The sequence below is a fragment of the Grus americana genome, chromosome 18 (genome assembly GCF_028858705.1).
Source record: "Grus americana isolate bGruAme1 chromosome 18, bGruAme1.mat, whole genome shotgun sequence".
NCBI classification, from domain to species: Eukaryota; Metazoa; Chordata; class Aves; order Gruiformes; family Gruidae; genus Grus; species Grus americana.
The window spans coordinates 403,666-416,554 of record NC_072869.1 but is presented as its reverse complement, the minus strand read 5'-3'; the positions used below and the strand labels follow the sequence as shown (position 1 = coordinate 416,554).

At 53.9% G+C, this 12,889-nt stretch overlaps 1 protein-coding gene across 1 annotated transcript; it reads right to left on the bottom strand.

The window, feature by feature from the left end:
• Window positions 1-203: 203 nt before the first annotated feature.
• On the bottom strand, window positions 204-9,647 carry P4HB (prolyl 4-hydroxylase subunit beta). The gene is made up of 11 exons (XM_054846973.1): window positions 9,392-9,647; window positions 8,839-9,045; window positions 7,909-8,042; window positions 7,550-7,687; window positions 4,543-4,647; window positions 4,137-4,262; window positions 3,505-3,705; window positions 2,736-2,856; window positions 2,332-2,513; window positions 1,796-1,882; window positions 204-1,271 (listed from the first exon to the last, which is right to left on the bottom strand). Exons 1-11 carry the CDS (start codon window positions 9,558-9,560, stop codon window positions 1,185-1,187), a joined length of 1,557 nt encoding a protein of 518 aa, XP_054702948.1. The 5' UTR covers window positions 9,561-9,647; the 3' UTR covers window positions 204-1,184.
• Window positions 9,648-12,889: the final 3,242 nt, after the last annotated feature.

Below are 12,889 nucleotides of genomic sequence, written 5' to 3'. Positions count from 1 at the left end.
TCTTCAGGTTAAGGTACCAGAAGCCACCCACAAAAGTGGAAGTGTAGTTTCTCTCAGAATTTTGGTATTTAGTGCAAGTTTGAGACAGGTGATAAACACCATTTTGGCTGAGTGCCTTGAGAATCACTCTAGAACTCTGATCCTCTTTCAGGGCAGGTTCAAATATATTCATTCTATATTCTGATAAAGACAAAGAGACCTAATAGTATTAAAATCTCAACTTTATTTGGCCAACAAATTCAGTTCCAATGTCATTGCAGCGGAATGCTAAGAACCAGCCTGACACAGCTCAGGCCTCTGAAGCACTCCCCCATTCAAGTTCCTCCCCAAAACCCAGTAATTGCAAATGTCCTGTTTGATCTGTTTTATCAGGCCCTCCCACACCACCCACCTGCCTGGTCAGCCCATTCAGAATAATGCATGGAAAGTGATTGCAAAACAGTCTTGCATTTGATCAAAAGGATGGCAACACAGCTAGGTCTTGTCTAAGCTGGTGAGCCAGTGACCACCTCAACCCTCAGAGCCTGCCCCAGCCAGTGCACACAGTATTCCACCCTTCCAGGTGTTTAGAATAGTCATCTCTAAGTGTCTTAAAGCAGAGGGGGGAAGGAAACATCTGGACAGCATGAAGATAAGCCCCTTCATATACACCTTTCACCAGGATGATGCCATCAGCCTGCTGCCTCTCCCCCTACATATACCAAAGGCCAATCCAGGGAAAGAACAGCCAAGACCATTAAGGACCCTGCCAGGTGTGGAAATCAACTATGGGCTTTAGTTTTAAAAGGAAAAAAAGGAAAAAAGCTTTCTTGGAAGATGTTAGTGGCAAGGCTCCAGAATGTTGGGCCATTGAACTCATGCTACCACTTCACAATCTGCTTCTACTCAGAAGAACAGAATACTTCAAAAGCTGTGTACAAAAAAAGTACATCACAATAAAAAAAATGAGCCCAGCTGGCTGGGCTGGCTACCTAGTGACAGATCCCTTCTCAAAAGCGAAAAGAAAGAAAAGATAGTCAAGTGTACAGACAAGTGAGGGTGAAGTGTTACTTTAAAAGCCAATCCCTGGATTTCCAGTCATTTGCCTTCTGCTTTAAATCTTAATGGGTTTCTGACTCACTGGGCTGCGTAACAGCAGCCAATTTAGTGTCTGATTTTTTGGGTGATGTAGATCAGTCTTCTCTTTACAATTCATCCTTTTGGATTTTCTGCTCATCATCATCACCTTCCTCAAGGTCTGTTTCTTCATCCGTCTCCAGGTCCTCCAGATCCTGTACAGGTTAAAGACAGCTACTGCTTTCTGGCACATCAGGCAGATCCAAAACCAAGCACAGAACAGCATCTCTAATCTGTTCACTGTTCTCTGCTGCCATGTTAACAAAACCTCCAGAGCTCTGAATTTGGGACATTAAGGATTAGAAACCCCTAGAAGCTGGTACCTGCACCTGTAACCCTCCACCCCAGCAGGTGAGGAGCTTCCAGGTAGATATACTGCATATTGTACATCACGCTGCTCAAGTTCCAGGTGCTGAGCAGGAGCTCTCAATGAAGAACAAGCCCTTAAGTAGTCCAGCAGTTTGCACAACAACCTGAGACAGCTTGTGCAACTGAACGTGTCACATTTTATGATGTGGGCACTTTTGTTCACCAAAAGTATCCTTTCCTGCCACATTAACAACCCAGGATCTTAATTTAGGACTGAGGATTCAAGCACAGCACCAGATCCAACCCATGCTCCATATTCTGAATGCCCAGAGTACTGTATTAATATTACTCATGTATTAACATTACTCACATCATCAGCTGCTGCCCCATCCTGACCTCCACTCTCCAAGAATTTTTTGAAGCCTTCTAATGTCCTCTCCCCATTATAGTCAATTACCTAAAGGGGAAAAAAAGCATCAAGATATGGTTATGGGCACCTACAGAACCACACCCCTGGAGAGGAGAATTCTCTTTCTGAGCAAAAGTTAACATGCCAAGCAAAAGGGAATTTAAAAATTCACCTTCACCCATATGAGACGAAGGAAAACAGCTCAGCCACTAGACTTCAGAGATCACTGCGAGGAAAGAATAGCCTGCAGATGAGCACATGGTCCTCTGCTATGCTCCCTCATTTCCCCAATCCCACTTTCCGCCCCCTGCCAAACTCTTTCCTACAGCCCAGCCCCCCCACAAAGGGTCTCTGATGTCCTGTAGACTCGATGTATTCCATCCCTACAGAATAGAGAGCCCTCCCAAAGGTCTTGTCCAAAACAGAACTCAAGCAGGCAACTAAGCATTTCTAGTGCTCCCTTGTGCAATCTGTATAGAGCTCAGCTGCTGCCTTACATTTCTGCCAGAGCCTGCGGGGAAGAACTTGAGTGTGGGGAAGCTGTGGATTTTCACAGCCTCTACTTCATTGGCTGTCGAATCCATCTTGGCAATGACAATGTTCTCATGGTCCCTGTAGGTCTCTCCCAGCTTGTCCCAGATAGGAGCCAGCTGCTTACAGTGGCCACACCAGGGGGCATCTGTTAACAACAACAAACACAGCTAGCACCAACATCCTAACAAGTTACCACCACTCCCCCTCAGCCCCCATGCCAGACAGAGTCCACACACATCGTTTTAACCAAGGCACTCCCTTTGTGCCTGAGGTTCTCTAAGATGCTTTCTCCCCAATACTGGTCATGCAGGATTTTGGCACTCCTTTCATGCCAGTTACTTGAAATCAGCTGTTGAAAGATACTTACAGAACTCTACAAAGACATTCTTATTCTCATCAAAAGCAACTTCTTCAAAGTTCTTCCCAACTAGAACTTTGACAGGCTGCTTGTCCCAGTCTTCAGGAAGGTCTTGACTCATCAGGTGGGGCTGGAATAAGAAGTGAAATTCAGAGATATTGTTTGTTACACAGCTGCTTGGAATGTACATGCAATCACATATCCTGGAAACCCCAAGTTTAACCACCCCCCTCAGTGCCTCAGTCAGAGGCTGCGAGCAGCCAGATGAGTCAGTCACTTCCTCTTCTGCTTACAGAAAGTCTCCTCCTTCCCACCCTGAACGAGTGGGAACAACAGGTATTGCAGAGAGAACTGCAATGGAGCTCTGTAGGAAGGAAACAGCATTGCTGACAGTATCATTCCCACAGGACTGAGCTTAGGTAAACAGCCACTACTGGAGTAAGCTGCATATGGCTACCTCCAGCAGATTAGAGCTGAAAGCTCTTAAGCCATGCCACCCAAGTTCACACCTTCCAGACTGCTGACAGAAAGAGAAACTGAATGAACAGCACAGCTACCATAAGCAGCAGAAAGAGCAGGCTCTGACTGCACTCGGGTGCCAGCACATAGCTTGCTTTCTACAGTCTTCATGCCCCAGTAGTTTTGCCTTTTGTTTCTCAGCACAAAGCCTGCTAGATACACCATACATTAGTGGGAAGGATTTTCCCCAGGTGACTTGCAGCTCCTCACAAGGAGGTTTTTTTAGGCTTGCTTAGCCAGCAGCATTTATCTTCATTACCTTGATCTTGCCCTCCAGGAACTTATTGCAGAACTCTTTGATCTTGTCTGCTGTGAGGTCATCTGATTCAGGTTTGTATTTGGTCATTTCTTCCTCCAGTGTGATCAGACGTACAGCTGGACACTCTTCTTTCTTTAGGCCAAAAAACTCCAAAATCCTCTGGTTGTCACTGTGGTCGCTGTCTATGAAGATGAACAGGATCTTTGGAGGAAAAAGTCAAAAGCAGTACAGTGAAGACAAGTACCTCATGGCTACCGATACTTTACACGCACACTTGCACAGGTAGTAGCTGAACTGGCCCCTCTTCCTTCTCCAAGGCCGTTAAGAGGGCACCCTGTCGGAGCACAAACGCTGGAGCTGCAGCAGTTCCAGCAGCATGCACACAGACCCGGCACTGACTTTAAGGCAGAGTCAGGTTTACATCCATGAGAAGGGAAGTCAGGAGTTAACTGCTATTCCTTCAGCAGTTGTGCAAGCCAGTAAGCGACTCAGTCACCTATTAGCAAGAGACACAGGCAGAGAGAGCACTAGCTTCAAGTTCTCCTCCACAGCTGCCAAGTGGCTATAAACAGGCAGCACTACACTTCTCTGCAGGTGTTCACTTAATTCATAATCCAAGAAATCCATCTCACCTTCCCTTTGAAGCTTCCAGCTGCACTCTTGAAGTTGTCCAGTTTCTCTTGATAGTCAGACACACTTTTTGGTAAGAACAGCAGAATATGAGTCTTGATCTCTCCTCCAAAGATTTTTGGAGCAGTCTGAGGAGAAGAAAATACACTTTATTTTTTGGAAGAGAGGTAAATCAGTGTCAAGACCAGCTTGGCTGACTGTTCTGATTAGACCGCAGGAGCCACCAATACTACAGGACTGCTCTGAACAGCAAGCTTATGCCTCCTTTCCATTGTGTTCTTCACACCCCTAGCCCCAAACTAGCATCAGCTCCAAGACGAAACATGATCACAGAATCCACAATTTGAGCTTTGTTATATTTGTACAGCAGCTATGGGAAGAGGCCTTACCAAGTATCTAAAGACCTACCTGTTCAGTGAACTCTATGACCAGAGGTAATGCATTAGACTTGATGAAGTTCAGTAAATTGTCCTTCGTGAGATCCCCTTCAAAGTTGTTACGGCCTTCATCAAACTGCAAAACCAGATATTCTTGCATTAGAACACTTCCATATCCCATACAATCTCTTTCAAGAAATAAGATGCATTCACAGCAGAGTCACTGCCCCAGTCTCTCTCAGCTGCACTTGTTCAGGGCAAGCTTCCATCTCCCAACAAGGTCTCTGCACATTCACATAAAATCTGGATCAAGGTGTTCATCTTCCTGGCCAAAGCCTTAAATCATCCCCTGACAGTAGAAGGTGAGCAGCAACAAGGCAGTCAGCTTAGATCTTGGCATCATTCTGTACAATCATGAAACAGGTCACCAAGAAGGACTTTCAACAGCTGCCTTACAGCTTTGTGGAAGGTGTGAGGCAGAGCAGTGAAGCCCCCAGAGCACAGCAGCTTTCTGCTCAGCAGGACCGAGCAGGGTTGGAGCAGACACACTTTAACCAGACAGTGCTATGAAAAGTCTGACAGCAAAGCCCACTATGCACTGCAAGTAAATAGCAATTTACTCAGCTCCATGGGGTTGTTTCAGTCACTATTGTTAGAGACAACAGCACATGTTTAACACACACGTCACCCTAGAGGTGACAGATCCCTTTTTGTGCCGGGACATCACCTGTATCCCTGATCAGGATTCTCAGAACTCTCTGGCAGCCTGGAAAAGGAACAGCTGTAGAGGACCATGAAGGTTAAAGAGAGGATGTGCAGGGTAACACAGCAGTCCCACAGCAGGGCAACAGTCAAGTTACCAGAGAGTGGATTTGGATAACCTTCTGTTAGAGGAAGCACACCAGTCTCAGCTGAACAGCGAGGAAAACACTTAACATTAGAAGTTAACTTTATAAATACTTTAAAGAGTATTGAACATCATCTTTGTGCCTTCAGAACAGTTGTTCGAGGGTCTCTGCAAGTCTGGACAACTCACACGGAGTAAATCAAGAACGACTAGCCAAACCATCTCAGTTTAGACCCAACTAACTGCAGGAAGCTGAGCCAAAGTCCAAAACCATAACTGTTGGTAAAATAAACCACCTGGTTCTTACACCCTGGTGTTTGGTTACAAGTGGTGCTCATTTTCACCTTGGTTTGGGGTGGACATATTTGAGAGCTCTCATGGCACTACCATGAGACAGCACCAAAACAGGAACAAGGAAGCAACGTGCACAGGCTGCCTTCTTTCTTCCACATAGGGCAGAGCCCTTCCGCAGCATTCCAGCGGTCCTTTCAGACCAAGGTTCCTCTGCTCCTAACACCTGACAGAAGCTGCCCATCACAGAATTGCTTTTCACTCCGTTTACCCAACTTGGCTACACTTACGGAAAACACCTTGAAAATTAATTCCTTTACTGTTAAAGACTGGTCCTGCCATTACCCCAGTTCTTCAGAAGCAGAGGAAACATAACAGAGCTCAAAGGACTTCAGGGTTAGAGGACAGTACATCAGATCAAATCAACACAAGTCCATTCTGCAGAGCTAAACATGAGAAAACGTACAGGTAACTCAAATCCCAGGGTAATAACTTGTCAGTGCTGGAAGCCCTAGCTGTAACCTAGCCAAAGCAGTCTCTCTGTTGCCCTGCTGGGAGCCCAATGCTGGTACTCCCCACAGCCCCGAAGAGATGGCCAGTTTGAGAGCAGCATTTCTATTTGGACCTCAGTGTTTGCCAAAGGACATGAACAAGAGTTGAGAAACCCCCTGCAAACAGCTATTGCAGCCTAGCATTAGCCATGAACAGAGCATACAGAAAGCTATACATATGCGAGAAAAGCAAGATACAGGTAGTAAGTCAGCCAAGAACAAAATCCTGCTCCCTTCACCCTTCCCAAGTTTTCCAGTTGCAAAACACTAGCATTTTGAACTTGTTAGCCAGATAATTCACTTGCACCCTCAGCCATACCAAACTGAGGGACCTCTGACTGAGAACTTAAGTCCACGAGCTTCTAGCACCATAAAAATAACTACAATTTCAGAGGTGTAGTGGAATAAATATATGCTATTTTAGCTGAACAAAAAAAAAGAATGAAGTAAGAATTCATTCAACTCTTGAGCCTGTTTCAGGTCAAACTGGTCAGACCAATGACTGATTAGATTACAGATTTAATAAGTCTGAACCCAAAGCAGCTTTGGGTCCTCCCTCACCACACCCATGTGTGCAGTACCAGCAAATCTAAGGAACCTCTTCTTGTCTTCTCAAACCTAGAATTTCCTCCCAGTGATTTGGATTTTAATAGTAAAAGGCATCACTAAGTTTAATTCTGATTCTGTAGATGGCCAGCATCCCTCTGCACATAATCCAACCGCCCCAGCCTAGTCAGCTGGAACTGCAAGTCCTCCTGGGGACTTTGCTGGAATCGCTACAGCACAGAACCCACAGCAGTGAGACACAGAACTCCTGGACACAGCCATCGACTGACTGCAGAGGTAAACACTGAGTGCGTTTAAAAGCAACTTTGCTAAGCCACAATCAAACACAGAGCATCATGGCAAGCCATCAAGAACTTGGCTACCATTCTGCTTAAGACCTCCGAAGTTTGGAGAGGGGCATGGGAGGCCTCACTACTTACAGCCTTGAGTATTTTAAAGATTGTGCTGACCACGACTGCACTGCAGCCAGATATCTGAGAAACAGGGAAGCAAGTGAAGCTTTGGGAGGGCAGCACCAGGCCAGGATCCCAACAGGGTTGCAGGCCCCTCCGCTGCCAGCTGTGCCCTGCAAAGGGACCCAGGGCTCTTGCCACCCCACAAAGGGGCTGCAGGCTCTGCTCTTCTCCCCCCCAGGCTCTGAGGCTTGGGAACAGCCAGACTGACTGCACAGGATCTTTTGCTGTTTCATCCAGGGCCACCCTCGTTTAAATGTGACTAATTAGAGGAAAGGTAGAAAGAAGCAGAAGACTCGTGTGGTGCTTACACTTTGCACCAACCAGTACCTTCTTGAAGAGGACCACACCATCCTTGCTAAGCTGGTACTTGGTGAAGACATCGGCACTGGAGGAAATCCCAAAAGGAATGTCATCCACCGCTTCCGCTGCCAGCAAGAACTCCTTTGCAGGCTCTGATGTCAAATCCTGGAGAATAAAGAAAGGTATCTCACATGGGACACGTTGAGCTGGAGCATGAACATCCCAGGGCTTACCAGCCAGAGAACTGGAAGATCAAGTAAGGCAGGACAGCAGGTGTTTCACAACTCATGGAGAGCCTTCCCCAGCTGTCAGGTCCCCGCGGGGCAGAAAGCAGGGAAGGCCCTCAACACACACAAGAGCGTCTCAACTGGGAGCACAAACTCTACCTTAAAGAAACCAATCACAACCACTTCACTGGAATCCACTAACGTCTCTGCTGCAGCAGCATCTGTCAGGGTAGTTGCAGCCGGGCCAGTGCGTTTCTTCAGCCAGCTGACAATATCATCTGCTTCTCTACCAGCTACACCAGGAAGATAAGAAAACAGATTCATTTTTTTTTTCCCCTCCAACTAAGTTTAAGAATCAAACCCCCTAAGCTTTGAGATAAACTGTTCAGCAGCTGGCCAAGAGGTCGGCAAGAATCGAGATATCATTTACGCAACTCTCTTCCTTTCACTCCTAGAGTAATTAAGCTAATCCATAATTGTTAAGTCAAGGTACACAGGCTCCCAGGAATCCATTCTTCTCTTGCTTCTAGTCCAAGTGTGTTCTTAAACTTTGACCAGCAATGCAGCACCTGTCCAAGATGCTAATATTTTCCATGCAAATATACCACCTTTTCCTTTCTAAATCAGTATTCTGCATCTTACCCTCATCATCCAGTGCAACATGCCTCATTTAGCTGAATTCTGCTTCTCTTGGTCACACCTGTCTTACATCTTGTGTTTGTCCCTTTACCCAACCACCTAAGCATGTTTTCAGCGCTACGCTGCTTGAGTAAAGTCAAGCTGAGCAAGAAACCAAGCTTGGATTGCTCTACCTTCCTACTTAAAGCCAATTCCATCTGCTCTAGCTCCTATTATGGATTTCCCCAGCTTTAGGTGAAAAGCCCTGTGAAAGGTAGGCTTGCTCCCCAACACCCCAGGGGCAGCACCCACCCAGAGCACCCCCGCTGCAGCTCCGCTCCTTTGGTCGCTGTCACAGTGAACCTTGTCCAGCGGCACCAGCGCATGCGGGAGCGTGGGGCCAGGTACAAGGACCCGTCGCCACGTCGCTGCCCTCTGCACCCAGGCGCACGGCCAGCCGCCCCAGCTCACCTGTGTACTCCTTGGGAGCGGCCTTGTCGCCGTTCCTGAAGAATTTGATGGTGGGGTAGCCGCGCACGCCGAACTGCTGCGCCAGCTCCGACTCCTCCGTGGCATCCACCTTGGCCAGCCGGATCTCCGAGCCCTCCGCCTTCAGCTTCGCCGCCGCCTTCGCGTACTCGGGCGCCAGCGCCTTGCAGTGCCCGCACCACGGGGCGTCTGCGGGACGGGGCGTCAGCGCGGCCAGAGCCCCCCCCGCCCCGGCGTCCCGACGTCCCGCCCGGGCTCAGGGAGCCCCGTCAGCGGGCACGGGGCAGGGCCGAGGGCGGCACAGAAACCGCACCCCGGGTCCGGCGACCTCCGCGGCCTTCCGGCCGAGCCCGGCCCCGCACGGCCAGCGGCCCCCTCCACCCGGTTCTGGGGGAGCCCGGTCCCTCAGCGCCTCCTCCCCGCCCCGGCCCCTCGGTGCTCCGGCCCCGCCCTCGGCCCCCAGAGCCGCCACCCGCCCGCCTCTCCCGGCCCGGCGCCCACCCCCCCCGCCCAGCCCCCGTCCCGCCGCGCTCACAGAACTCGACGAGCAGGTAGCGGTGCGCCGCCAGCGCCTGCTCGAAGGAGGCGGCACGCAGCACCAGGACGCCGTCCTCCTCCTCCAGGCCCGCGGCGGAGCCGCCAGCACGGGCGGGCTGCGGCAGGAGGAGGCAGAGCAGCGGCACGATCGCGCGGAGCCCCGCCATGGCGCTGATGGCGGCGGGTCGGGTCGGGCCGGGCCGGGCGTGCAGCCGCGGCGCCGCCTCCGCTTATAAACCCGCCTCCCCCCGGCCGTCGCCGCGTCCCATTGGCCGCGCCGCGCCGCGCCGCTGCCGCCCGCCATTGGCCCGACCCGCCGCCCGGGCCGCCGCGCGGCTCCTATTGGTCGAGGAGCTGGACACGCCCCCCGCCCGTCGCCGCGGGTTGGCCGCTGGCCTCGCTCCCCTCCCGCGGGCCGCCATTGGCCTCTTTCCCCGCTGCGTCGCTCGCGATTGGTCAGCGCCGCCGCCTCGCGCGGCCGCCTGCCCTCGAACGTGGCACTCGAGCGGCCCCGGCGGGCGGGCACTGCGCGTGCGCGCGGCGAGGCGCGCGTGGTGCATTCTGACTGGGCCGCGTCCGCCGCCCTTTGACCCGCCCCGGAAGGGAAAAGGGGCGCTTCCGGCGCCCGCGGAGGGAAAGTCCGTGGGGCACGTGACGCTGCGGGACACGTCACGGCGCGCGAGGTCGCCGGGGGGGGGGGGGGGCGCTCGGTGTCACGGTGGCATCGCTGCCTCGGTGCCCCTCCCCCACACCCCCCGGGCCCGGCCCTGTCTGCCGTAAGGCGTGGGGCACCGCTGCGGCTCGGGGGCCCGTCCCGTTGTGCCGCAGCACTCGGGTCCCGCCGGGGTCTGGCGGTGCCGCTCGGCCTCAGCCCTGCCCGCACGGAGCGCAGCCCCGCCGCGGCGTCCGGGGCCGGAGCGGGGGGGAGGCCGTGGCCGTGGCCGTGGCCGTGGCCGTGGCGGGGAAGCACCACCGCGCGCGAGCATCGGCCGTTGGGGGCTGGTGGCGCCCGGCTGGGGGGGGGAGGCCCCCGGGGCGGAAAGCTGCCGGCCCTCGGCTGCGGCTGTCGCGGGCTCTGTGGGCTCCTCCGTGCGCCCGGGCTGCCCGCTGATAAGTGCCAGAGCGGGGACGGGCTCCCCGGCCGCGCCCTGCTGATCTGCCAGCTCGGGTGCTGCCTGCAAGGTAGAGCCGCTGCTCTTTGCTCCCGCTTCCCCTCGCAGGGCCGAGCCCAGCACCGCAGCCCGGTGGCATTCAGAGCGAGGTGCCCCGCAGCTCCCCGGTCGTCCTGGGTGCTGCGAGGAGCAGTTGTCCGTTAGGAGCTTTGGCTGGGTGCGGAGCTGGACACCCTGCGAGGGCCCAGAAAGAGCCCGGCGAGGTTCTAGATGGCGAAGGCGCGCTGAGCAAAGCAGGAAGTGCGCGGTGGCCGCTGCTCGGGGCTGTGCGGGCACGGGCACGCTGGGCTGCCAGGGTGGGGAATCAGCTGCCGCCAGAACGAGATGCTGCATTAGTGCTCAGCCGCCTCGAAGCCTGTCTGGTCCCGCAGGCGAGGGAGCACTTGGGAGCCCCTGCCCTAACCCAGCCGGTTGCCCTGCCAGAGGGCCAATGCCCTGCTGAACGGGCCAGATCCTGCAGCCTGGCAGTTCCTGCCAGGAGCCCCTCACCTGACACGCTGGCAGAGGCGGGCTTAGCCCGTGGCTGAGGGGAAGTGGCACGTCCCGCTGCCAGCAGATTTCTGGGGCCCAGGGCAGCGAGCTGTCTTACCACGTCGCTACACGTCAGCAGGGCCCAGCACGGTGCCGAGCCACCTGTACGTGTGCCCAGCAGCTCTGCACAGCCAGCAGTGCTCACCAATGCCTTGCAGGTGCTGCAACTCTTGTTCTCATTTTTGGTGCTGGTCGGGGATCCTGTCTATGCTGAGTGCAGTGTCCTTGTGCCTTCCGGCACCCTCGAACAGAGCACAGTTCTCTTGTTTTCTATAAATCCCTGTAAGCATCCCTGCACTGCGGTGCCTGCCAAAGGAAAGTTGCACGGATGGGGCACCACCCGCCCTCTATGGCAGCAGCATGTCTCTGATGTCTTGTCCCTGCCGGGACTGGCAGCTGGGGCAGCGTGTCACTTCCATACCTACAGCCACCGGCACAGCCGGTCTGGGCCCACAGCTGTGGCTCTCCAGCATGGCAAGACGTTAATTCACCAGTTATTCCCTTCCCCTCGGCCTCGGTTCTCCCAGGCTGCCTTTTGACAGACGCAGGTGAAAGCTGCCACACTTGCGGGGCTGCAGTTCTGTTGCTTTGAGGCAGCTGCTGCGCCAGACCCAGCCACTGCAACGCCAGCAGCCGCCTGGCTAGAAAAGCCGCCTGGACCGCTGTTACACAAGGCGGGACCCAGGGTTCAGGAGGTGCCTCTCCCAGGAGGGGCCGAGGCTTTCACTTGGAAGCCACAAGCAGTGAGAACTACCTGGCCCACCCAGCCGCCGTGTCCTGCCCAGCCGCCGTGTCCTGCCCACCCGTGACCGGGGGCTGCGTGTCCCTGGGCTGCTCGTGCCTGTGTGCACGGGGACCGTGCTCCGGAGAAAACACGGGCAGTGAGTCACCGCTGTAGCCCCTCAGTCCCCAGCATCGCAGCAGGTCGCAGCTGTCCTTCGTACCCCTCCCCAGGCGTCCCACCATCACGGGAGCGATCTAACAGAAACACCAACGTCTGGAGTTTGGAAAGACTTGCCAAAGAGCTGGAGGTTGCATCAGACAGGATCTCGCCCTGACACTAACTGCCCGCAGAGCGGCTGTTGGGGGCCAGCACAAGGGGGGCCTTTGTTCGCTTTATCAGCGCATCTGGGCTCGCTCTAACTGCCATGACGGAGGGTGACGCCTGCTCCAGTTCCTGCCCTTGCACTGTCAGGCCCCACGCCACAGGGAGGGCTGCAGGGCCGTGCGGCCGGGTGCAGCTTGCGGCTGGGGGCAGCACAAGTGAAGCACTCCTGGAGCGGGCCCAGCCGCACGCCTCCACCTGCCCCTTGCTTGGGCGGCTCCTGCCCGGCTGAGGGTGCTTTGGTTCAGCCCTCGCGCTCCTTGCGGCTCCCGAGTCGCATCGTCGCCTTTAGCTGCAGCATCTGGGAAGCGTGGCAGCTTTCCCGGGAGCAAGGAGGAAGGGGCCTGTGCCGTTTGCTTGGCAGGTTCCTCCTTGAATTCAGAGTTCTGTTACCAGGAGCAGGGTTGAGCCATCTCCTCTACTGCTTCTCTAGCGCTGTAGGTTCTGTAAAGAGCTTTTCCTGGCTACACTTTCCTTATCCTTAACACAAACATGCCACACGCTCTGTAAACATCCGCAGGCTCTTATCACACATCGCCTCTCCTGGATTCCGTTCTCCCTTGTTCTTCTGGCCGTGCAGGAATTTCACTTTGTGCTCGCAGCCAGAGTAGGCACAACGCAGGCAGGCCGAGGCTCAGACACACGCACACACACCCCCCCCGCACACACGCGCTTTACAACTCGGAGA

Coding starts and splice junctions, on each gene's coding strand:
- P4HB (XM_054846973.1), bottom strand. CDS start 9,560: ATGGCGGGGCTCCGCGCGATCGTGCCGCTGCTCTGCCTCCTCCTGCCG. Junction 7,688..7,908: donor TTGTGATTGGTTTCTTTAAG/GTAGAGTTTGTG, acceptor TTTATTCTCCAG/GATTTGACATCAGAGCCTGC. Junction 2,857..3,504: donor TCCTGGAGGGCAAGATCAAG/GTAATGAAGATA, acceptor TTCTTATTCCAG/CCCCACCTGATGAGTCAAGA.